Source organism: Dryobates pubescens, chromosome 31 (genome assembly GCF_014839835.1).
Source record: "Dryobates pubescens isolate bDryPub1 chromosome 31, bDryPub1.pri, whole genome shotgun sequence".
Lineage (NCBI taxonomy): Eukaryota > Metazoa > Chordata > Aves > Piciformes > Picidae > Dryobates > Dryobates pubescens.
Window position 1 is genome coordinate 401528 of NC_071642.1, and position 25062 is coordinate 426589.

At 61.0% G+C, this 25062-nt stretch overlaps 1 protein-coding gene across 8 annotated transcripts; it reads left to right on the plus strand.

The window, feature by feature from the left end:
• On the plus strand, positions 1–23671 carry MAST3 (microtubule associated serine/threonine kinase 3). Of its 8 annotated transcripts, none has more exons than XM_054175507.1 (28): positions 1–105; positions 2626–2657; positions 10655–10743; positions 10974–11046; positions 11221–11241; positions 12394–12466; positions 12978–13135; positions 14299–14374; positions 14766–14975; positions 15055–15156; positions 15675–15807; positions 16305–16372; positions 16739–16824; positions 16954–17162; positions 17492–17630; positions 17852–17984; positions 18095–18260; positions 18516–18617; positions 19416–19538; positions 19809–19918; positions 20007–20152; positions 20341–20573; positions 20697–20897; positions 20984–21210; positions 21322–21444; positions 21572–21708; positions 21883–22064; positions 22157–23671. In XM_054175507.1, the coding sequence occupies exons 1-28, from the start codon at positions 67–69 to the stop codon at positions 23170–23172; spliced, it is 4407 nt and encodes a 1468-aa protein (XP_054031482.1). In that variant the 5' UTR covers positions 1–66; the 3' UTR covers positions 23173–23671. The 8 variants fall into 8 exon arrangements, with proteins under 8 accessions (XP_054031482.1, XP_054031483.1, XP_054031475.1 ...); XM_054175508.1 differs by having other exon boundaries at positions 10977–11046; XM_054175500.1 differs by lacking the exons at positions 1–105; positions 2626–2657 and adding exons at positions 3521–3600; positions 4043–4123.
• Positions 23672–25062: the final 1391 nt, after the last annotated feature.

A 25062-nucleotide genomic window follows, 5' to 3' on the forward strand; every position in this document is an offset into this window, starting at 1 on the left:
GGAGGCGGCAGGGCGGGAGCACCGGGAGCACCGGGAGCGACGGGAGGCGGCGGCGGGCGCGGCGGGATGGACGAGTCCAGCATCTTGCGGCGGCGGGGCCTCCAGGTGAGCACGGAGAGCCGGGTACGGAGAGAGGGGCACGGGCGACAGCGCGGGCAGCCCAGCCCCGGTGAGCCCGGGGGGAGGTGGTGCTGCGGGGGCAGGGGGCTGTGGGCGAGAGGTGGGTGCTGAGGGCGAGGGGTGGGTGTCCTGGTGGCGGGGGCGCAAGAGGTGGGTGCTGTGGGTGAGAGGGGGGCGCAGGAGGTGGGTGCTGTGGGTAGGCAGGAGGTGGGTGCTGCTTGTAGGAGTTGTGTGCTCAGGGTGCTGCGTGCCAGAGGTGAGGGTGAAGTGTGGGACGGGTGGGACCGGAGCCAGGCACCCAGTGCCAAGAGCAGGGTAGGGTACAAGGGGTGCTCCACAACAGCACCGTGGTGCCCCCAGCCCAGGCCATGACAAACCACTGTGCCAGAACCGCTTTGCCCCCCGAATAGCCACCCCCTCCCCCCATCACTTTCATTCCTGCTCCTGCCAAGGAGCCCCCACCCTCCCCGTGTGTCCTGCACCCACTGCCCACAGGAGCCTCAGCACCCGTGGGGTGACAGCCACAGCCCCCTACCCTGGCTCCCATTTTCCGTGTGACCTCCCCCTCCCTGTGCCTGCTGGCAGAAGGCAGCGGCGCTAACCGGGGCGGGCCGGAGCTGTCGGGGCGGTTGGAGGATGGCACCAGGCTGCCTTCATCTGAGCTGGCAGCTCCGCGGGGCAGCTGTGCTCCGTCACACGCTCAGTACAGGAGGGAGCCCTGGGTGGGAGCTGCTTCCCCGTGGGTTCCGGGTGGATGGAGCCATGGCCGTGGGATTTGGGGCTCTTGGCTGTGGGTGTCGCTGCTGGCAGTCCCTGGGAAGAGTGGAGCCATGGGGCCCTGGCTGTGCCCACGGCTCTGCCCACATCCCCGTGGCAGGAGGGATAAGGGACTCCCAGCAGGGAGAAAATCCCAAAGTGCTGAGCAGCGATCTCCATCCTTAATGCCATCCCCAGTCCCATTCTCAATGCCATCCCTGATGCCATCCTTAATGTCATCCCCAATAGCATTCCTGATCATATCCCAGCTCCCACCAGGACCTGCTGACAGGAGATGCCCTGTGCTGGATGGGCACATGGGGCACCCCGTGGGTCCTGGTCCAGTGATGCTGTCCCATGCATGTCCCTGTGGATGCAACACAGCTGGAGAGCCCCAGGCAGCGATGGGTGCTGGGTGCCACAGGGCTGCTCTGTACCCTTGCACCCGTGGATGGGGGGGAGCTGTGCCATGGGGTGAGGATGAGCACAAGGCCGAGGCTCTGTCCCAGCTGCGTGTGGCTGACCAGAAAACCCTCAGTGCCACCCTTCCCTGCCCATGTGTCTGCTCAGGGGCTGGTGGCACAGCCCTGGTTGCAGGTGGGGATCTGATCTGGGTGACAGCAGAGCTGGGTGAGGGTGCTGGGGGTCTCCTGCTGTATGCAGGGACCCTGCAGCCCCTTCCCCAGAAAAGGCCTGGGGTCTCCCAGTGCTGCTGGGTGCACAGGGACACCCACCCCAGGCGCCCACTGCCAGCACCCACGCCACCCTAGGGCAGACACAGAACCGTGGGCCCTGGGGCTGCCCAAGTCCCTGTGTGCCCAGGCATGATGTCACTGGTTGCCATGGCAACACTGCTGCATCACTGCGTGGCAGCACGCCCCAGCGCCGGGATTTCCGCAGGGGCTGCGTGGCGTGGGCAGTGAGATGGGGCATGGGCACCCTGGGGTGGGGGGTGGGGTAAAATGGGTGCTGCTGTGTGCATCCAGATGGGTGGCAGCAGCCCCTGCCTGCAGGGACCTCCCTGCCTGTGCCAAGAATGTGTCTAAGCCGCTTAGGGGTATGGGCATGGCGGGCACCGGCAGTGAGCACCGGATCAGGGTGATGATGTGGCATTAGCTACCATGTGTGCCAGCATCCTGCATCGTGCCATGGCACATGCCAGCCCTTTCACACCATGCCCCTCGCAGTGACTGCTGAGATTTGTGCCACTCTCTGTGGCACATCTGGTAACACATGGGTGGGCACTGGGGTTGTGACAGATCCAGTGGGTGCCTGCCATACTGGCAGGATTGTATGGACCAAGGTTCCTGCCCACACAGGTGCCCTTTGCCCTGCTGCACCACCTGGAGCAAACAGCTCTTGGATCAAATATTCCCAACAGTGCAGCACTGCCAGCTGCTGCCCGCAGCCAGGCCTGGGGGGACAGGGTGCAGCCAGCACCATGCCACGTTCCAGCCAGGCACCTGGGTACTGCTCCCACTCCACCACCCTTGTGCCCACACTCCTGGGCCTGGCTACGATGCCACCAAGCCCTGGGGACTGTGGAAGATGTCTCCTTGTGCTAAAGCCAGGCAGGGGATTTGTCACCCTTAGAGCTGGGGCATGCCAGGCAAAACTGATCCTGCAGTGCCAGCCATGTGCTGGGAGACATGGTGGTGGCTGGCAGGAGATTGTGGGGGGTCCATGAGTGGGCACCCCTCGATGCCTGGTACCAGGCTCTGACCCTGCTTCTCACTTTTCTTGTTGCAGAAGGAGCTGAGCCTGCCGCGGCGAGGACGAGCGTGAGTCCTGCGCTGGGGCACCCGGGGCCGGGGTGGCACGGGGAGGGACATGCCCGGGCATGTGGCGCTGGCATTGCAGGGGGCAGCGCGGATGGGTGCCACATGGCGCCAGGGCTTGTGGTGCCAGTGGTGGCATCACTGTGGTCTCTGATCCTGGAAGAGCCTGACTGTGTGTGCTGGGGGTATTGGGGTGCACTGGGGTGAGCAGTGCTCTGCCACAGGTCTATTGCATTGGGGTGCACTGGGGTGTGCTGAGGTGCTCTAAGTGGTACTGGCAGGAGGCTGTTGCAGAGCTCCCCTGGGGGCCGTGTGCTGTTGGGGTGTACTGGCACTGTTGTAAAGTAGCTCGGGGGGTTCACTGGGCTGGGGCTGTTGGTGAGTCCGGGGGCTTGTGCTGGGGCATGGAGGGGCTGTGCTGGGAGGCACCTGGTGGCAATGCTGGGGCTGTACCGGAGCCACCCTGGAGCTGTACTGGATCTGTATTAGAGATGCGCTGGAGGAGCACGGGATCTGTACTGGGGCTGCGACAGGGATGCACTGGAGCCGTACTGGGGCTGTGTTAGGGATGTGCTGGCGTCATACTGGGTGTGCTGGAGCTGTGCTGGAGCTGTGCTGGAGCTGCGGTGTCTCAGCAGCGGCATCACCTCAGCACATCCCGGGCGCGTTACGGATCTGGTCTGCCGCTGAACCGAGCCGCGTTGGGTCGGGTGCACCCGCAGTAGCCGTGCCGTGCCGTACCGTGCCGTGCCGAGCAGAGCCGCAGGGGCGGGCCCGGGGCCGGCAGGCCAAGCGGGGAGCCCCGGGGCCGCCGCTGCCGCCCGCGGGAGCCACCCAGCGCGGGGGCAGCCGGGGCGGCGGCGACGCGGGGAGTGGAGCGGGGCGGCGGCAGCGGCGGGATGAAATCGCGGCGGGACAGGCTGAAGATTCCCTCGCTGACCTTGGAGTGAGTCGGAACGGGGATGGGGAACGCTGCTACAGGCCCCGGGGGTGGGCGATGGGGCACGGGGGCATCCCCGTCCCGCTGCACTCCCATCCCAGTCCATCCCCATCCCAGTCCATGCCCACACCCCGGGGACACAGGTCCCAGCCCTCCTTCCCTCATCCACAGCGCAGACCCTCGCCTGGGTGACCTCCTTGCCCCAGCAGACCCAGACCCAGCCTTAGACCCTGCACCGTCCCTGCTGTCCCCCACGTTCATCCTTCAGCTCTGCCCCACTCCCATCTCCCTGCCCTGTCTCTGCCCCACAGCCCTGATCTCCTGTCCCCACTCTGCTTTTGGCCCCTGGCCCCCTCTGGATGCCCCCCAGCCCAGCCAGAGGGGTCTGTGCCACTGGGGTGGCCACCGGCCCACTGGTGACACCACCCTGGCACATCTCTCCTTGCAGCTTGTCCCCGAGCAGCCAGAGCCCGACGCTGCTGAGCCCCTGCAGCCCCTGCAGCCCCTTACTAACCCTGCACCCCTGGAGGTAAGATCCCCCCAAAGCCCTCAGGCACCACAGCCACCAGCTTTGTGGAAGAAGGGGGCAGAGATAGAGAGGGAGGCAGTGAGATAGACCCCCCCCCAACCAAGGATGTCTGGGGACCCCAAAAGTAGAGCTGCCTTCTGCAGGACACATGGGGTGGCATGGCCAGGGGCTGTCCCCAGCCCTGTACACCCCAAACATGGCCTGGCTGTGCCAGTGGGCTGCCAGCTGGTTCATACTGGGAATGCCCCCACAGGCGCTGGTGTGCAGGCTCCAAGCATCCTTGTTTTGAGGGGGGGTCGTCTCGAAATCGAGCCAGGGCAGGGCCCCGTGGTGGGAGCAGAGTGGCAATGGCAGTGGTGCCTTCGTCTCTCCCAGGACACCTCCACTGTCACCTTTTCTGCTCTGCTGTGGGGCAAGGGGCTGCTCTAGGGGTGGGTGCCCCCCCAAACGCCACAGAAGTGGGTGGCTGGGCCCCGTTGTGTTCTGGCTGCTCTCTGCCCTGGGGACAAGGTTCAGTGTGGGTGTGCTGGCACCTGGCAGTCACACCTGGGATCTGTGCCCCATGGCACCTCCCTGGCACTCATGGATGATGCCATCTGTCTGCTGGGGTTGGCACTGGGTGAGAAGGAACTGTCAGGAGCTCTGCTGCTGCTCAGCAACAGGCAGAGCCATTTGTTGCAGGCAGGGACAGGCAGGAGGCAGGATTCTGCCTGCACACAGGGGTCTCTGCCCCCCTCTGCCAGCCCTGTCTGGCCTCCTGTTGCCCACAGCGACTGTCGCACCTGGCATGGCCAGAGGGTCACTTAGCCAAGGCCTCGAGGTTTGTGTTTTGGGGATGATTATGGCGAGGATGAGAATGGAGATGAAGAGTGTGGCAACACCTCTGGATGTTTCCATGTGCTGCTCTCTCCTGGTTGCTGGGCAGATGAGGGAAAGCGCAGCGCTGCCAGGCTCGGTGCTGCCCTTTCACCATGCCCAAACCACCTGTGTCAGGATTTCAGGCCGTGGCACCAGCTGGCTGCCACCTGGCAAGTGTGGCTGTGGCCCCAGCATGCTGCCACGCGGGGGTTTGGCACCAACAGGGATGAGGATTGGTGCCACTGCTCTTTGTTTGGGATCTGCCTGGTGAAATCCAGTGTGGGAGGGAGGTTCTGGGACATTTGCTGGGGCAGTGCCAGGCAGATGCCCTCCAAGCACAGTGTCCCGTAGGCAGCAGGGTGCTGCTAGAGGGGTCCTCTCCCTGAAGGACCCGCAGGCTTTGGGGCTGCCCCTGATGACTTGGAGGGGGGATTTGTGCTCCATGAATGCAGCAGCAGCAGATGCTGCATCTCCATGGTAACGCTGACCCCATTTTGGGGTGCTGCCCTATCTCTGTGGTAACCCCAAGCCTCCATTTTGGGGTGATGCCCATCCTTATGGCAACCCTGACCCCTTTTGGGGGGCTGCCCTGTTCCCGCAGTAGCCCCAGGCCCCCGTTTCGGGGTGCTGCTTCTTTTCTGCGGCAGCCTCATCCCCCCGTTCATTTTGGGGGTGCTCCCCCTGTCTCCATGGAAACCCCGGGCCCCTTTCGGGCGCTGCCTGTCTCCATGGCAACCCCGGCGCCGCCGGGCGGGAAGGGGCGGGCGGCGGCAGCGGGAGGCGGCGGCGGGAGCCTGGCCCCAGCCCCGGTCCCAGCCCCAGCCCCGGCGCGGCCCCGGTAGCGTCTGTCAGACCGTGCCGGCGGATGCGGCCGGGCCGCAGCTGGGTCCGAACCGCCCGGGGATGTCGGACCCGAGCTACTGGGGAGCCCTGCCCGGTTACCGGAGCCAGCGAGCCGCCGGCGCCCTGCTCCAGCGCTCCAAGAGGTACCGTGGGCGGGCTGGGGAGCGACCGCGCACCGGGGCGCGGGGGTTGGGGGGGCTGTGCACAGGGGTGAGTGGACTGGGGGGGGGGTTGCTGTGCGCCGAGGTGCGGGGGTTGGGAGGGGTGGTCTCTGTACCGGGGACGTGCACGCTAAGCTGTGTGATCTGGGGGGGGCTGTGTGTGGCGTGAGGGGAGGTGTGTGCCAAAGATGCTTCTTTTTGGGGGTACTGTGCCCTGAGGATTCATCCTCAGAGCCCTGAGGGTGCCAAGCTGGGGTGGGGTGTGCAGGAGGGTCGTGTTGGTTGGCAGTCCAGTGCCATGGAGGGGGGCACAGAGTTTAGGGTGCTGGGGCATTAGAGGATGCACATTTTAGGGTGCTATGCACCAGTCTCGGGAAGAGCTGTGCCTCGGGGCTCTTTGCTGTAGGGTGTGTGTTGCAGGGGGGGTCCTGCATGCATAAGGAGGGGAAACATCCCTCTGAGCCTCTGTGTGAGGTGGGCACTGCACTGATGAACATTTCCCATGTGGTGACACATCCTGAGCCAGAGTAAGGGTCCCCAGGGTGCCTGGGGAGGTGGGAAGAGGCCAGTCCCTTACAGCCAGCTACAGGCAAGGCTACAGGGGGCAAAGCAGAGGGGCAAAGGTGTCTCCCATCCTTGGGGAGCAGAGCTGGAGCAGTGTTGGGGGGCTGCTGCATAATGGAGTGCTGAGTGATTTGAGCCACGCAGGAAGGTGTCTCCAGGGAGGGTGACAGGCAGTGCTGCCAGCCCTGGGAAAGGTGCTGTGAGTGCCCTCTGAGCACCCCTCCCAGGTGTGGGTGCTGGCACCTCCATCCAAAGATGGAGCAGCAGATCTGGGCTGCTGTAGCTGGCCCTGGCACGAACCCTTCACCACAGAAGGTGTTGCCAGTGCGGAGGCAGAGGGAAGAGATTCCCATTGTGAAGCCCTGGGGATGTGGCCGTGGGCTGGCACCAAGCGACGCAGTTGCTTGGCAGATGAATCACCCGGCACCGATCCTGCCCCTGCCAGGCTCCTGCTTCACCTGGGCTGTGGGAACCACGGGGATGGGGCCCCTGAGAGAGTGAGGAAAGGCACTGGATGGGGTTTTCCAACCTGGGCAAGGGGCCTGGGAGAGATGTGTAATGCAGAGATGATCTGGGCAGGCATCTGTGCCCATGATGAGTTTGTAATTCCCATGAGGGGCAGAGGATTTGCTCCTCTATCACTGGTGTTCCTAGAACCCACGGTGAGAGCTGCCGTGGCCTATTTACAGTGGGCAGGAAGCATATGATGTTATTTAGTGGGATTAAGAGGTTTGAGGGATCCTAATTTCCCCTGGGGGGATGCTGAGATGGCTGGCACCGGGCAGGACGTCTGCTGCTCAGGTGGCACAGAGCTGTCTTCTGTGGATGCTGCCTGTGGCTGTTCACTCCTCGCACGCCGCAGCAGAGCCTGCCAGCAGCTGGCACAGGTACCATTCCCTACTTGCTGATGGGGACCTGCAGCAAAGGGAGGTGCAGGGGTGCATCCCAGGGTGTTGGGGGGTAGGCTTTAGGTTGTTTTCTTGCAGAGCAAAGAAATAAATAAGTCCATGTCTAAGCTGCTGCCCTGCAGTTCCCTGCAGGGATTTGGGATTTTGCTCTTGGGAGGTGCCCAGCGCCCTGCTCAGTGCTCCAGGGAGGGCTAATCGGAGCACCCACAGTGCCAGGCCTGGGGCTGGGCTGAGGGGCTGGAGCGGCTCTGCAGAGCCGTGCTGAGTGCCTGGTGGGGTTGTGAAGATGTGGAGGGGTTGTGCATGGTGTGTGCCAGGCAGCGTGTTGCATTTCACCATCCAGACTCTGGTCCCCAGCTTCCCCCATCCCAGTCTCCATCCCCCGAGTTCAGTCTGTCACAAGTCATGGAGGAGAAAGAGCTGTCATGGAGAAACTTTGATGTTAAACACAAAGGAAAACAAATTTTCCAGCCTGTGGTGATCCATGGCACTTCTTCAAGCCTCCATACTGTGTCATGAGTCTGTTTTGGGGGGGAAGTGAAGGAAAAATGTTGTGAAGAAGGAAGCCAGGAGTGCTGGCTCACGCTGGGAATCACACAGCCAGGAGCAGAGCCCCCTCCTTGCTCTCTGAGCCTGCCCCTGCCCTGGCAGCCACCTTGCTCCCACCACCCTGCACCCACTGTGCCCCAAACCAACTTCTTTGCACCTCGTGCCCACCTCTGCTGGCATCTGGCAGATGCTGCTGTACCACCCTGGGGTGTTCTAGGGCTCAAATCCTGCAGCCCCTGCCTGTGCACTCCATGGTGTTGGCCTTGCCTGTGGGTGGGTGGTTTGGTGTGACCCTTGGTGTTGGTGCTGGCTCTTTGCCCCCCAGCACCACTTGCCCAGATCCCAGTGAAGCCATTTGCAAGCTGGAGACATTGTGTTGTGCTGTGTGGCTGCATCTTGCCCTTCCCACAGCTCTGAGGGGGAGGCAGCCTGTGGGAAGCTGATGAGTTTTGCTCCATCTCCTTCCTGTGGGCATCCTGACCATGCTGTGCCAAGGCTGTGTGCTGGTGCCAGTTCCTCCTTGCAGACAGGCTCAGGGTGGATGACACATTCTCTTGCTCCCAGCTCTGGAGTCACAGCAGCTGTCACACACTTTCCACATCTTTTGAAATCAGTGCTGGACAGCGAGGCCGCAGCAGCCCCAGCCTGAGCAGCGCCGGAGACGCTGACGGCGATTTTCCACTCCATGTTTGGTACCAAACGTGCAGTTGGTGATGGAGGCAGAGAGGGCAGCAGCCCTTGCTCCTGCCTGCAGGCTCTGGCAGCTCAGCTCTACCCCAAAGGCTCCTTTCTAGCCCGAGGTTTGTGTGCTGGGAAGGATTGGAACCAGCTGCAGCTGAGGCAGTGGGAGAAGGGAGGTTGAACAGCGCAAGATGGTTGTGGTGCCGAGGGTGGAGCGCACGGAAACAGGAAGCTTTGGCCTCCCCCTGTGTCACCCTTACTGGAACTGCCTCCTCAGAGGGTTTGTTCACTTCCAAACCCAGCAAGCAGCAGCAAGCCCCTGGGGTACTCCCTGACCCCATGCACGAGGCACAGGCACCCCAGGCCCCGTGGCAGGACCCAGCTGTGAATTGCAGAATCCTGGAGCAGCTCCAGAGCTGTGTGCTCGCTGCAGCCCTGCTGCTGCTCTGCCGCTGCTGCTGCTGCCGCTGCTGCTGCTGCCGCCGCGGCGGCCTCGGCTTCCCCTCCTGCCTGCCGTGGCAACAGCCTGTGGCTTGCTCCTGACCAGGGCGTGGGTGCTGGGCTTCGTCTGCAGCTGTGGGTGCTTAAAATCAAACGAAGGGGCCAAGCAGGGCTGGGAAGGGCTGACTGGTTGTGGGGAAAGGTTTCTGCCTCCCCCTGGCATTGCAACTCATCTCTGGTGCTGTGTGTGGGGCTCTGACCACTCCTGCGGAGCCTGGGTCCATCCTTGCTGTTTTCAGGGCTGATTCTGGTTGTGATGTGATGTCCAACGATGCCCTTTGATTCCTGGCATCCATGAGAGTTCCTGTTCCCATCCTGATGAAGTTCAGTGCTGCCCTCACAGCCTGAGGGAGGGCAGATGGAGGAAGGGGAAGGTTGTCTTCAGGCTTGACCTTCTGCTCAGTGCTGTGGATATCTGCAGTTCCCCCTTGGCAGGCTGACAGCAGTTAATGAGCCTGCTGGGTCCCACGGGGGGTTGAAATGGGCTGCAAACAGGAGTGGGCTGCAGCAGCACTGCAGGCAGGAAGGCTTTTCAGGCTGGACCGTGGCAGCCTTGGGCTTGGGAATGGAGAAGGGCTGGAAGGGAACTCTATGATCTCCAGAGGTCCCTTCCAACCCCTACCATTCTGTGGTGACATGGAGATGGTGGTGTGCAGATAGAGAGATGGAGACTTGGCACTTGCAGGCATGGCCTCTTGGGTGTTCCAGAGGAGCTCTGGGATGCTGGAGTGTGGCACTGGGATGGTAGCTGTGGAGTGTTTGGGGTGTCAGGGTGCTAGTGCCATCAGTGTGGACCTGCACGCGGTGCTGCTTTTACTGGCTGCTGCGGCATCCCTCCTGGCTCTGCCTCCTGCTGCCTGCAGGGGCACGACCAAGCCAGGTCTCTGCCAGGGCATTGCACTGGTGCCAGGCATGTCTGGGCAGAGCAGAGGGGATGGAGATGCTGTAGGCTTAGTGACAGAAGGGTTTCTCCACGGGGCTCAGGGACAGCTGGGCAGTGGCATGTAGTGACATGGGGCCTGGGGACCAGCTGTCCTCCCTGCTGTGGCACAGGGGCTGCCCAGCATAGGAGGCTTAGAGGAACTGGGGACATTTCCACACGATGGAGCAGGTTGTGGCCTGGAGCTGCTTGGCATTTCCATCACTTCCTCCTTTTACTTCCCTTTTCCTATTCCTGCCCTGGGCCCACTGCCTGCTTCTGTCCCTCCAGCCAACTAAAACCAGAAGTGGGACCTGGACCAGAGGGTTCCTCGTTAAAAATAAGCCTGAGGTTGGGCCCTTGCTGGAAGCATTGAACCAGGGCTGGATCCTGCCCCTGGCAGGAGATCCATAATCATTGGATCCATAATCATGCCGTGTGCCCTGGCACAGGGCATCACACACGAGCAGCCCTGTCTGTGCCCCAGCCTGCCCAGCCCTGCCCATCCTTTGCTTCCCCAAATTGATTACTTCCTTCTCTTCCCCAGTTGCCGAAGCAGCAATAGGAAGAGCTTAGTGGTGGGCACCCCCTCTCCGACCCTCTCGCGGCCTCTCTCCCCGCTCTCCGTGCCAACAGGTAAGGAGTGTGCCAGGGCACAGGCTGAGCATCTCCCAGAATTCCCTGAAGGTTTGGAAGGTAACCCCTCTGCTCCTGCAGCGCCGTGCCAGCAGCAGGGGCTGCTCTTTCCCGGGAGGGAATAGCTTGGGAAGTGATTTAGTCTCCTTTCCTCTGAAGGAGCTGCCCCTGGCACCCTGGGCACCATGCTGGGAAGGGTATCAGGGTGACTCTTCCCCCTTACCCCACAGCAGGGAGCAGCCCCTTGGACAGTCCACGCAACTTCTCTGCCAGCACCTCCATCAACTTCCCCTTTGCTCGCAGGTGAGCTCCAACCCCCCCAGCCCATTTCCAGCCCCCAGTGTTTGCAAGTCACCACCTGGGACAATTCAGTTAGACTCCAGTGGTTTGCTTTAATCTTTTGTGCTTTTTTTCCCTCCCTGATTTGGGGTCTGGTGTTGTTTGCTCTGCTCCCATTGGTGCCTCCCACCACTCCAGCCATGCTCCTCGGACTGACAGGTGAGTACCAGTGATGGGCTGGGGCTTGCATCCCAGGGAGATGTCTGCTCTGCATGGGGACTTGTTCCTTTGTGTGCCACCTGGGCACTGCTGGCTCGTCTTCAGCTGCTTGTCACTCAGCACCCCCAGGTCCCCTACTGCCAGACACCTTTTCAGCCACTCTGCCCCAAGCCTGCAGTGTTCATGGGGTTGCATTTTGCTCTAGGAGCAGGCTCCTGGCAGCTCCAGGAGCAGAAACAGCCTCATTGCCGTCACCAGCCCCAGCCCCCAGCTCAGCCCTGCTCTGAGCGCTCCCAGCAGATGCTTGGCAGATGTCTGGGGCTGGATGCTGGGCTGGGCTCCTGCAGAGGCAGATCTTGCTGCATCCCCTCCCCAGCCCATGCCAAAATCCTGTTTAACTAATTAATTAATTACCCACACGGGGGTGGGTGGCTGATTTGAACCCATCGATTGGCACATGGAAAAAGGCTGGAGGCTCCCGGGGGGGTTCAGGCTGTAACAGCAAAAGCCAAGCTGTGGAGCCGGGGGGAGCAAGCCTGCCGGCAGCCAGGACGCGGCGGTGCTGGTGCTGGATCTGGTGCCCTGCCAGCTCCCATGTCCTTGACCCTCACAGGAAACGGCAGCAGGAGGTGAAGGGCCTTGTCCTGATGTGAGCATTGCCACATCCATTAGGAAACCCCTCCAGAAGGAAGCATTCTCCGGCGGCCGAGCGGTTGCCTTCCTGTTTATTGCAGGGCTCTGCTCCCCGGCGCCTGCCGTCTCGGATGGGGCTTTAGGCATCCCCAGCTCCCGTCAAACAAAGGCTCAGCAGGCTGCATTTGGCTCCAATTAAAACTCAGATTTTCATAGTTTGGTTTTTTTCCATCTGAAACAGATTCACCACCCAACCAAGCCCCAGCACTGTTCTTTCACAGAGACCTGGCTCACTGTCACTGTCCCCATGGATGCCTGCAGGTTGGGGATGCAGAACAGCCTCCCCTCCCCTGCAGACCTCTCTTCCTGCAGCTGATTTCAGCCCAGTCTGAAAAGAGGTTGCAGGGTTCCTTATTCAGAGCAAACCTACACCCTCCCCTGCCAGCCGGTGCTGAGGTTGCTGATTTGCATTGGGCTGCTGGTTTGTTGCCTCTGTGACCAGGAGCTTTGTGCCCACAGGGCTGATGGCAGAAGGTGGTCACTGGCTTCGTTACCCTCCTCTGGCTATGGGACCAACACCCCCAGCTCCACGGTATGGGTAACGTTTGATTTCTCATCGCAGCAGGAGGGAAAACCCCAAAACTCTTGGTTTTGATTTAGTGTCTCCCTAGCCCCGTGGCAGTGGGTCCTGGGCAGCCTCTCTGTTCCCTGAGGACCATGAGGTTCAGCTGTGTCCTGCTTCCCAAGAGTGATGATGGCTTCCAGCATCCCTGGGCGTTACAGTGCCCCTGGGCACACACCCCAGTCCTGTAGGGCAATGGCCAGGCAGGAGCCACTTGGGATGCTGCAAGCAGCAGGGATGGGACTCGTTGGGGCTGGATTTAGTGGGAGAACTGGAGGGGTCTGGGGTGGGACCAGGCAGGACAGCCAGCCCCTGCCTGGCCTCACCACCCATATGCTATATTGTTTGGCACAGAGCCTGCTGCCCATCCACATTCCCAGCCCCCAAAGAATATTTTCCTTGCAGGGCTGTGGGCTTCCACCCCACTGCCTGGAAGCAAGGATCCATCTCCTGATGCCCCCACGTCTGTCCTTCCTTCCAGTCATCTTCGTCCTCCCAGGAGCGCCTGCACCAGCTGCCGTACCAGCCCACCCCCGACGAGCTGCACTTCCTTTCTAAGCACTTCCGCAGCTCGGAGAGCGTCACGGACGAGGAGGGTCGGCACTCGCCCTGCCTGCGCCCGCGCTCCCGCAGCCTCAGGTACAGCACCGCTGCCAGGGTGCCCACGATGCTGCCAGCATGGTGCACCCTGTGCTGCCACGTCCAGTACATCCTCTGCCCCCTCCAGAGCTGCTCCTGGGATGTGCTGGTCCTGCTAGGCTCACCCCAAGGTGTAAGGCTTTTTCTCTTGTAGGGAGGAGAAGGAGCTATGGCTTGAGGCTGTAGAAGCCTCATCCCTGGAACCATGGGGCTGTGAGCTTCTCCTTCCTGGGAGGGTGCTGGAGGCCTGGGGCAGGCTGCCCAGAGAGGTTGTGGAGTCTCCTCCTCTGCAGAGCTTCCAACCCTCCCAGGCCATTGTGCTCCTGGGCAAGCTGCTGTGGGAGCCCTGCTGGAGCAGGGGATTGGACTGGGTGAGCTCCAGAGGTCCCTTCCCACCCCTCCATGCTGGGGCTCTGTGTAAATCCTCTTTTCCCACTGAAAAAGCCCCTGACCCCCTTTCCAAGGAGGCAGAGCTGTAGCCTGCATTTTGCCAGCAGAAGTTTCATTAAAATCAGATTAATTATCTGCAGGGGTTTGCAGGTGGGGAGGTTTTCACCAAGGAGATGCCAACTCTGCAGTGGGCAAGCAAAGGCTGCGCTGGGGCTGGCCATGAGCAGCTTGGGTCTGGTTTTAATCACTGTTATTTAATTATTTAGTGGTTAATGAGTTACTGCTTCTGAGACTTGCTTTGTGTAACAGAATCACCAGGCAGGGGCCTGGGAGAGACAGTGCTGGATGAGGGTAAGAGAGGAGCCTTGTTCAGGGATGGTCCTGGTGGTGGTTTTTTTGCTGATGAGCTGCAATGGGGAGAGCTGTGGGATGCAGAGGAAGGAGTGGATGAGCTCTCTCTCCAAAGCCAAGCTGACTGATCCACCACCCTCTGGACTTCCAGAGGGCTTGCACTTGGAGACCTGGGTCTGCGGGAGGTTAATCTTCCCTGGATTACGTCCCAGGACCTCAAGTTCCTCGGGGGCTTCCCTTGTGGGAGAGATGCTCCTGGAAGTGCTGGCCCAGGGCTGAGGGCTCTGTTCAGATGAGCATTAACTGCTTGGGATCCAGAGTTAGGAGGAGGGGACAAATGTTCTCCAGAGGCAGCAGAGACATCCCAGCCATGGATGTCAATGGCTTGGAGCCCATAACACAGCTGGTTCCTCCGTCTGCAGCCCCGGCCGGACGAGTGGAACGTTTGACAATGAGGTGGTGATGATGAACCATGTCTACAAGGAGAGGTTCCCCAAGGTAACTGCTGGCACTGGGTGGGGTGACCATCCTGATTGTACCTTCTCCAGAACAGCCTCTTCTCTGTGCTGGAACACAGAATGCATGAGTAGATACCAGGGGGTGTTGAGGACACTGGAGGTGTGATCGTGAACTGTGGAGGCAGAGCTCTGTGGGTCTGCATCAGCACACATGCAGGCAGATGGCTCTGGAGACTTGGGTGGAGCTTTTCCAGCCTGCTGGATTGCGGGGCCAGGATGTGCATGTGGATATTGGAGCTGTGGGAGCTGGTAGCATGAGGTCCTGGCTGGCCAAACCTAATTCAGGAAGTGGCAGCATGAGGTCTGGGCTGGCCAAACCCAGCTTGTTGGGGCACATGTTCCTGGGCACCACCATCCACTCTGCCTCGCAGGCTACAGCCCAAATGGAAGAGCGTCTGCAGGACACCATCACAAACTTCTCTCCAAGCAGCACCCTGCCCCTTGCAGATGGGGTGCTGGGCTTCATCCACCACCAGATCATCGAGCTGGCTCGTGACTGCCTGGCCAAGTCCCAGGGAGCTCTCATCACCTCTCGCTACTTCATGGAGCTGCAGGAGAAACTCGAGAAGATGCTTCGAGATGTGAGTATGGGGCAGGACCCTGCCTGGAGCTGCCTCAGGGAGCCCCTGATGGACACCTGGCTTCTGTCACCCCTGGCAGGCTCAGGAGCGTTCTGAGAGCGAGGAGGTGAAGTACATTGATCAGCTGGTGAGGAAGCTGTTGATCATCATCTCCCGTCCTGCTCGCCTGCTGGAGTGCCTGGTAAGACACAGCAGCTCCTGGGGTCTCTGTCTTCCGTGCTCTGCGCCTGCCCAGAGGAGAGGCAAAGCCTTGACCATGAAAGACAAAGCAGCTTCTGGCCACCTTGCCTGGTCACCATGGGAGCTGCTGCTCCTTTCCCTGCCTAGGCTGCAGCAAGGACCTAAACCCTTCCTAGCATCCAAACCATTTCTCAGAGAGGAGCAGCTTGACCTTCACAGTGACCTTAGCTAGCTTTCTCCTCCACTCCCTGCTGTTGGGATGGCTTTCTAAAGCACTTGGCTCTGTGCTGTGGTCCCTGCAGCTGGAAGAAGGAGCTCACAGGGCTTTGGTTTTTTTTGTTCATCCCTTAGATGGGGAGGGATGGGGAACGAGGGTGGAAACAGCAGCAGAGCTTTTGGCTTTCTCCTGGACGCCTGCAGAACCTGTACCTAACTACCACTGTCACCTGCAAGGCTTAGAGGAAAGGTGGAACATTGCAAACTCTTCCTCCTCAGCTGCTTTTGGTTTTCCCCATCCAGGAGTTTGACCCAGAGGAGTTTTACCATCTCCTGGAAGCTGCAGAAGGCCACGCCAAGGTTGGCCAGGGGATAAAGACTGACATTCCTCGGTACATCATCAGCCAGCTGGGGCTCGTCAAGGACCCACTGGAGGGTAGGGAACCGCTTGGGTTGGTGGCCCTGAGGTCTGCAGTGGGATGTGGGCTTCCAGCTTGGTCACATAAATGAGCACTGGGAGGTGGTGGGGGACCAGCAGGGCTGAGCTGGTGCCATGGAGTGGGTCCCAGCAGAACCAGGATGGTGTCCAAGTCTCCTGGCTAGCCCCACGTCCCTCGTTATTGCTCCCAACATGTTCAGCAAAGCAGATTAAGCTCAAGAACGTTTAATCCATAGGAAGCCATGGGGCTGGGGGGGCTCCATAATCCCCCAGGAACACAGGAATGACTATGGAAAAAAGAGAATTATATAAATGGTCACCCTGCTGCTGAACCTCTGAGCCCTGTGACCTCAATTTCTCCATGCAACAGCTCGAGCCCAGCCCCTGGCTAAATCCCCACAGGATCTCCCAGCCTGGAGGGAAAGTGGCTGCTGGGGATGGTTCTGGTGGGGCCTGAGGGTGAAGCAGGTAAAACCCATCCCTGTCTTCTGCAGAAATGGTCCAGCTGGATCACTTTGACAGTGGGAACACCATCACGCCAGAGAACAATGATGCCTGCGAGGTGAGCATGGTCCCACCTGCTGCCCGCAGCTCCGTCCTGCCTCACCCCCACCCAGGCTCTTGGCAGCTTCCCTGCTCTCTTAGGCTGGCAGAGGGTGACTGGGGCTGTCCCCAGGGGTGACTCCTTCAAGTGTAAAGTCTCAGTCCCTCAGCTGGCTTCTTGAGTGGACAGAGCTCAGAGCGGGTTCTTGATATGCAGAGCATCTTGGCCTTCCAGTTTGGGGGTTGGGGCTGGAGAGGGCTCAGGGAGGGTTGTCCTCTGGCAGGAGCACTTGGAGGTGATACCTGACAGTGCTTGGTGAATTCCTGCCCACACTCAGAGAACCAGAGTGTGAGAAACACCAAAAGCCTTCTGTGTTTTCTTCAGAGCCAGCCTTTGGCCACAGCTCCTCGGAGGAAGCCCTGTGAAGGGGACTTTGAGACCATCAAGCTTATCAGCAATGGGGCTTATGGGTGAGCTGGGGACTTCTTAGCGCTTGTCTCCATCTGAAAACATCTCCACAGCTGTCCCTGTCTGGGCCTTGCAGTGCTGCAGGGCTGGCCCTGGTGGAGGGACAGGTTTGAGGTCCAGCTGTCCCCTAGGGCTGTGTACCTGGTGAGGCACCGGGAGACGCGGCAGCGCTTCGCCCTGAAGAAAATCAACAAGCAGAACCTCATCCTGAGGAACCAGATCCAGCAGGTGTTCGTGGAGAGGGACATCCTCACCTTTGCAGAGAACCCCTTCGTGGTCAGCATGTTCTGCTCCTTCGAGACGAAGCGGCACCTCTGCATGGTGATGGAGTATGTGGAAGGTGAGGAGGGGCGACGGGGCTGGATGCTGCGCTGAGGAGGGAGATAAGTGTCTGAGCATCAGGGACACCACCCTTGGGCACCTTCTGTCCTGCTTTGCTCCAGGGAGCAGAGGGCAGAATGAGGATATGCTCTGGTGAGCCTGAGCCTCACCCTGATGCTGGTGGTGGCCACAGTCAGCTAGGAGAGGGTTTATGCCCCATGCCCAGGGGTCCACACTGCTCCGAGGAAGGCCTGACTGGGAGCTTGCTTGGCAGGAGAGGCAGCGTGGCCCTGCCCACTGTCCTGCCTTGTCTGAGCCCCTGTGCCAAGAGGATCTCTGTGCCCGCAGGGGGGGACTGTGCCACGTTGCTGAAGAACATGGGGCCGCTTCCAGTGGACATGGCCAAGATGTACTTTGCCGAGACCGTGCTGGCGCTCGAGTACCTCCACAACTACGGCATCGTGCACAGGGACCTCAAACCTGACAAGTGAGGATGGGGGCCAGGTCTGAGCAGGGGTGGGCTTGGGTCTGGATGGGGAAGGGAAAGGAACTGCTCCAAGCCAAGAGGACAAGGCAGGATGAGGTCAGGGCTTTTGGTGCCCAATGACCCAGGTCCATTGCCAGTCCACCAGGAGCAGAGATCCTGGGGTCTGGCTGGGGTCTCCCCAGAAGCAAACAGCAGCATCCTGGGTGTCTGTCCTCTTGCAGCTTGCTCATCACCTCCATGGGACACATCAAGCTGACAGACTTTGGTCTGTCAAAGATTGGCCTGATGAACATGACCACAAACCTCTATGAAGGGCATATGGAGAAGGACACTCGGGAGTTCATGGACAAGCAGGTAGGAGGCCCTGCTTTGCTTGGCCAGTTTGCCATCAGCAGGGACCAGGGCAGCCTTGGGGCTTGCTGCAGAGGTCACTGCAGAGGTGTCAGCTGCTGCTTCCCATGCAGGTGTGTGGCACTCCGGAGTACATTGCCCCAGAGGTCATCCTGATCCAGGGCTACGGGAAGCCTGTGGACTGGTGGGCCATGGGCATCATCCTCTACGAGTTCCTGGTGGGCTGCGTCCCCTTCTTTGGAGACACCCCTGAGGAGCTCTTCGGGCAGGTGATCAGCGGTGAGTGCTGCTGGCAGCTTTGCTCCAGGGTTTGCCCTCCCCAGCAGCTGCAGCTCATCCTTAACCTGCAGAGAACTTCCTCCCTTCCTGTCATGCTTGGCTGAGAGGCCAAGAGCTCCTCAAGCTTGACTGCCAGCCTGGGAGGGCTTTCGGCTCCTCTTGCCCAGATGTGACCTCTGTGAGCTTGCCCCATCATAGCCCCCACTGTGTGCAAACTCCCAGCCCCCCCCAGCTCCCTCTCCCTTTGCCTCGCAGATGAGATCATGTGGCCGGAAGGGGACGAGGCTCTTCCCGCGGATGCCCAGGACCTGATCATGCGTCTGCTGCGGCAGTGCCCCCTCGAGCGCCTGGGCACCGGTACGTGGCAGTGCCCGCGGGGCTGCCTGGCACCACAGTTCATAGCAAGGCATTTGCTGAACCCGGAGCGCGTCCTGCTGCGCGAGGATGCTCAGAGGAGGTCCTCTGCTTGGAGTTCCTCCTGGGAAGGCAGCGCAGGGCCCTGGTCCATCCTGGGTTAAGCCATCTGGGGCGATTGTGCCCTTGGCTCTGCTCTGCTTTGCTGAGCCCCCCCTGCAGTGCTGGTTCACCTCTGAGTCCTCAGCGCAGGCAGGGACCTGTTGCGGTGGGGCCAGAGGAGGCCACAGCAATGCTGGGAGGTCTGGAAGCCCTCTGCTGGGAGGCCAGGCTGGGAGAGTTGGGGATGTTCAGCCTGGAGAAGAGAAGGGTCCAGGGAGACCTTCTGGAGGCCTTTCAGGACTTAAAGAAAGCTGAGGACAGACTTTTGAGCAGGGTCTGTCTGTTGTGACAGGACAGGGGGGGATGGTTTGAAACTCAGAGGGAAATTCAGACTGGAGAGAAGAAAGAAATTCTTACACTGAAGGTGGTGAGAGCCTGGTCCAGGTTGCCCAGAGAAAGATGCCCATCTGTGGCACCATTGCAGGTCAGGTTGTCTGGGGCTCTGAGCAACCTGCTCTAGTTAGAGCTGTCCCTGCTGGCTGCTGGGGGTTGGACTGGGGGAGCTTAAAGCTCCCTTCAACCCAAAGCAGCCTGGGATCAGTGACTCTGTGATGTGCTCTGTGTGGAGGACAGAGCCTGCTGTTGAGGATGGCAGCAGCAGCACCCTGAGCCCCTGACACAGGTCTGTGTGCCCGGCAGGAGGTGCCCACGAGGTGAAGCACCATTCCTTCTTCCTGCACCTGGACTGGAACGGGCTGCTGCGTCAGAAGGCAGAGTTCATCCCCCAGCTGGAGTCAGAGGACGACACCAGCTACTTCGACAGTGAGGCCACCCTTCTCCCCGTCCCTGCCCAGCCCTTCTCCCATTCTGGGGTGCCCTCAGTCCCTGCACAGCCACCAAACAGAGGCAGTCCTGTTTACAGGCTGCTCAGCTTTACCCAAACCCTCATTTTCTCATCCCAAAACTCCCCAGGGATTTGGGAGAGGGCAACAGCTGCCCATGGGTGCTGATGGCACCAGAGCCCCGGGGCAGGCAGGCCAGGGGGTGCCAGAGCTGAGTGACAGCCCTGCCTACTCTGCCTCTTGCCTGCAGCTCGCTCCGAGCGGTATCGCCACTTGGACTCGGAGGATGAGGAGACCAACGACGAGGAGTCCTCGGTGGAGATTGGGCAATTCTCCTCCTGCTCCCATCGCTTCAGCAAGGTGCTGCAGCCCTGCTGTGATGGAAGGGCTAGGGTGGCCATGCCAAGCTTCTCTGGCTGAATTCCCTGCTCCATCTCCTCCTCCCCAGGTGTACAGCAGCTCTGAGTTCCTGGCAGTCAACTCCAACCTTAGCCTCTCCTCCTCCGACCGGAGCCACTGCGATGACAAAGAGGAGCGGTGGGACAGGCACTCGGGAGATGAGGACAGGAGCAGGCTGGCCGGTCCAGAGCCCCGGTGCGTGCTGAGAGCGGGGTGCCAGGCTGGGGGGGCACCGAGAGCTTGTGGGGACTCCAAGGGCTTGTGGTGGCACTGAGGGTTTGCCGAGACATCAGTAGAATGCATCCAGGGATGCTGCAGCAGCTCAGTGCCATCCTCTGAGCCCATCTGCGGTTGTCCTGAGCCCTCCTGCTCTCCCCGGGCAGGCTCCGCTCCTGGACATCCTGCAGCTCCACACCCTACAGCTCCCGGCACGAGAGAAGCCACAGCCCTGCCGCACTGCCCAGCACCTACAGCCTGGACACCATGCCCAAGTTTGCCTTCTCCTCAGAAGATGAGAGCCCTTGTGTGGCATCCTCCAAGCCAGAGAGACCCAAGTTTGTGCTGGGAGACCCTGAGGTGGGGACCAGCAGTGCAGTGAAGTCATCAGGGTTATCTGGTGCGTAGGCTGTGGGTGCCAGGGCAGGGTGCTGTGGGTGCCAGGACAGGCTGCTCCCGGGCTGCATACGGCACAGGGTGGCTTCTTCATGTCCCCAAACTCTTCCTCCTCCCCTCTGCACAGCCGATCTCGCCAGCCTGAACCGCATCCGGCTGCGGAGCAACAGCACCGGCACCAAGAACTCCACTCCCCAGGGCCTGGAGCCAAGTGGGAGCCGGCGGCTGAGCTGCCAGAAGGATCTGCCCGACAGGCAGAGAGCTGCGCTGGGCAGCCGCGTCCCCAAATCCGCCTCCGTCTCCGCCCTGTCCCTCATCATCACCTCAGGTCTGTTGTGTGCCGCAGGATTTATCCTGGCAGGGGGCAGCCTCCTGCAGCTTTCCCAGGCTGAGCTGGTTTTGTCCTGCTTGCAGATGACTTTGGTGGTGGTGCCCTGATGAGCCCCATCTCCCCCCACTCTCTCTCATCCAACCCCTCCTCCCGGGACTCATCCCCAAGCCGAGACTCCTCCCTGGCCATCGCCAGCCTGCGCCCCCCCATCATCATCCACAGCTCGGGCAAGAAGTTCGGCTTCACGCTGCGAGCCATCCGCGTCTACATGGGTGACAGCGACGTCTACACCGTCCACCACATGGTCTGGGTGCGTGGCTGGGCTCCCTCTGCAGTGCTGGGCACCACGAGTGCCAGGGGGAAAACCCCGGGGGGAAGTTTAGTCTTTTATCCAAGCGAACCCTTAGGTTTCCCCTTGCAGAGCGTGGAAGAAGGGAGCCCAGCACAGGAGGCAGGGCTGAGAGCAGGAGATCTCATCACACATGTGAACGGCGAATCGGTGCTGGGCTTGGTGCACAGGGATGTGGTGGAGCTGCTGCTGAAGGTAGGTGGCCATCAGAGCTCTGCTCACCCAGTGCTGGTGCATCCATCCAGCAGCTTCCTGGCATCGCCAGGTTCGGATCCGGTGCTTAGATCTGGCACACTGCAGCCATTTGTTTTCCATCCCGCAGAGTGGGAATAAAGTGGCCCTGAGAACCACAGCCCTGGAGAACACCTCCATCAAAATCGGCCCCGCTCGGAAGAACAGCTCCAAGACGAGGATGGCACGGAGGAGTAAGAAGAGCAGGAAAAGGGATGGCCAGGATAGGTTGGTAGAACCCAAGGTGCCACACTGGGGCAGGGCCATGCTTCAGCTTTGCCGTCCTGGGAGGTCCAGCAGGGTCTGGTCCTGCCAGAGCCAGCTCAGCAGCCTCAGGGCTCACCAGCTTTCAGGAGAAACTGAGGCTATTCCTTTCCCTGCCACCTTTGTGTTCCCCTCCAGGAGAAAATCCCTTTTCAAGAAGATCTCCAAGCAGTCCTCGGTGCTGCACACCAGCCGCAGCTTCTCCTCTGGTCTCCACCACTCACTGTCTTCCAGTGAGAGCCTCCCGGAGTCCCCCACACACAGCCTGTCCCCAGGTCCCCCCACGCCCTGCCGCAGCCCCGCTCCCGACCTGCCCCCAGGTACCCACGGGCAAGCAGGGGGGGATTGGCTCCAGGTGGGGGTGTCATGTGTCCCTCTGTCCCTCATCGTGATCTCTCTCTTCGTGTGGCAGATGCTGTGTCCCCACAGAGCACCTCACCCTCCTCCAGCACCCCGACGTCGCCCGCTGGCCACGTGCGCCCCAGCTCCCTGCATGGCCTGGCACCCAAGCTGGGTGGGCAACGCTACAAAGTGGGACGTCGTAAATCCACCAGCAGCATCCCCCCTTCCCCCCTTGCCTGCACCCCTTCCTCTGCCCAGCGCCCACCTTCTCCCCAGCGCTCCCCCTCCCCACTCCCCGGGTACCCCAAAGCCCCCCACACCTTCCAGGGCAAGACCCTGTCCCCCCCCACCATCGTGCGGCAGAGCTCCCGGCCCCGCAGCGCTGACTGCCCTCGCTCGCCGCTGCTCAAGCGTGTCCAGTCGGCCGAGAAGATCGTCAGCATCCTGGCGGAGAAGAAAAGCGGCGCCGGCGGCCGCAAGCTGGGGCTGGAGATGCCTGGGATGGATGGGGAGGCCACTGCGGAGGGCGAGGCGCCGGCCTACCCTGGGGAGCACGGTTACCACCCCTCCAGCTGCCGGCTTGGGGAGAGGCACGACCGGGACCAGGAGGTGGTGGTCATGCGGCGCTTGAACCTCTCGGAACGCCGAGACTCCTTCAAGAAGCAAGAAGCGGTTCAGGAAGTGAGTTTCGATGAGCCGGAGCCGGCGCAGGGCGGCGAGGACGGCGGCAAGAGCGAGGCCGGGCAGGGCTCAGCTCTCTGGAGCGGCTCCACGGAGCCCCGGCCAAAGCCCAGCCAGGTCCCGCAGATTGCGGTGCAGGGCTCCGAGAGCGACGAGCAGGAGCCGGCGGTGGCTGAGTGGGAATGCCAGGGCTCCTACCCCGTCGGCAAGGCCGAGCAGGCAAGCAGCAGCATCTCTGTGGGCAAGCAGCGGGACTGTGGCTCCCGGCAGCACCGGGACTGTGGGGAAAGGGCAAGTAGCCACCAGCAACCAGTGCAGGTGCCAGCAGCTTGGGGCCAGGAGCCGGTGGGTGCTCAGCTCCCAGCACCCCGGGGCAGCACCTGGAGTGGAGCTGGGCACGCCTGAGCCCCACACCAGCCCCTGAGGCTGGTCCAGGCTCCCCGTGGCATCCCAGCACCTCCCCAAACCCCACCCCGCGTGGCATATCCATGAGAGGGACATCCCTGGAGCCGTTCTGGACGTTGGGCTGGCTGCGCCCCGGCACTGCGCCGCGCCCCGGCACTGCGCCTCCCCCCGCAGGGTTTTTGTACTCCCCAGAAGATTCTCCTATTTTTCTAGAGACGCGGGAGCTGTTCCGGCGGCGGCGACTCCCCGGCAGGGCCCCAACCTTTGTGTACAGAGAGGACTCGATGCAAATATTCCTCAATTAATTTATTACTTTTTATAAGCTAAGCAGGCACTGCAGGAGCGGCGCAGGCTCCCACCTGGCCTGGGAGGGGGCAATCCCAGGCTTTTCCCTGCGTCTCCCCCCTTTTCTAAGCTCTCGAAGACCCACTCACTTTTCCCTTCCTGTTAGCTTCAGTTTTAACTAAAATGACCCCAGAGCTGCCAAGGAACCTCTGTTGGGGGGCAATGATACGAATAACACGAAAAAACCCTCAACCCCCCCACCCCCAAATGCTAGCTGCCCCAGCTGGGATGCACGGGGGACGTGTTGGCTGCAGACATTCACCATCGGATGCTGGTCGTGGGTCACTTTAGGAGGCCATGGTGGGTGCAGAGGGTTTCATTCTTCTATGGAGAGCCTCCTGGCTCCATTGGCCCTTCCAGGTGGGAAAAGCAAAGCCCCGCCCCCAGCAGGGACATTAACAGGATTTTTAGGGATACTTTTGCTCTCAGCATTTTCTGTCCCCACCTGCCGCAGTGTTTGGTGCACACTGCCGCCCACAAAATGCCAACTTTGGAGCTTTAAAGCCTGACCCCAACCCAGCAGCCTCAGTTGGAATTTGGACACCTCAGCCCCACTCTGCCTCCCCTGTGTTGTTTTGTATCAACAGCCTGCGGCTCGGCCTGGCTTCCCCCCTGATTTCTAACGTTTTCTATGACCTAAGCGTTTCCATTTGCTGATGCATGTAACCAGCCTTCCCCCAGCGCCCTGCCAGTGCTGGGAGGACTGACCCCAATTTGCCAACCGCAGGGCACCACCGTGCTGCCACCGATGGGCATAGTTCCTACCCCTGAAAGCAGCCAGTTGGGTTTGTTTGGCTGTGTTGGGTTACTCTGTGCGTGTGTGGTTCGGGCCAGGCTCTGTGCCCTGCTTCTGCCGTTAGCCCAGCGCCGTTTCACCCCAAGCCCCAGCAGCCAGAGCTGCTCCACATTTCCGTCGTTTCCTCCTCTGTTGTCTGTGTTACAGTCTCGGGAAGGCAGCAGGGTTTGGGGGGACACACCGGGCACCCCCTGCCCACCAGTGCTGTGGGAAGGGGGTTTGGCTGTGCACCAGCAGCATGGATATGGTGGGAAAAGTTTTTGGAGCGAAAAATGTCAAAGCCGAGGGGCCTGCATCTTCCTGCCCAGCACCCAGCCCCATTCCACCTTCAGGAAGTTTTATGTTGTATTAAATTTGTTCGTTGCCATGAGCCGCATCGTGGTGTCTGCAGCTGGGATGTGATTCGGCACTGCCAGCACCGGAGCGTGGCTGGGCAGGGAGTGCCCACAGGGTGGGTGATGGTGAGGGAGTAAACGGGCGCTGGTGGTGCTGGAATGGCCAGGGAAACGTGACCCTGCCCAGGGCACTGAGCCTGGCTCCCTCCCGGGCCTGGATTGTGGGTGCCCAATGCAGTACCTGGTGCAGTGCCCAGTGTCTGCAGTACCCACTGCCCACTGCAGTGCCCTGTTCTTTACGCGGTGACCACTGCAGTGCTCTCTCCCCTCTGTGGTGCTCAGTGCAGCACTCAGTGCCTAATGCAGTACCCGGCGTTCAAAGCACCCATTGTCTAATGTGGTACCCTCTGCAGT

Coding starts and splice junctions, on each gene's coding strand:
- MAST3 (XM_054175500.1), top strand. CDS start 3,554: ATGAAATCGCGGCGGGACAGGCTGAAGATTCCCTCGCTGACCTTGGA. Junction 10,744..10,973: donor CCCGCTCTCCGTGCCAACAG/GTAAGGAGTGTG, acceptor CTTACCCCACAG/CAGGGAGCAGCCCCTTGGAC. Junction 15,157..15,674: donor CTCGCCTGCTGGAGTGCCTG/GTAAGACACAGC, acceptor TTCCCCATCCAG/GAGTTTGACCCAGAGGAGTT.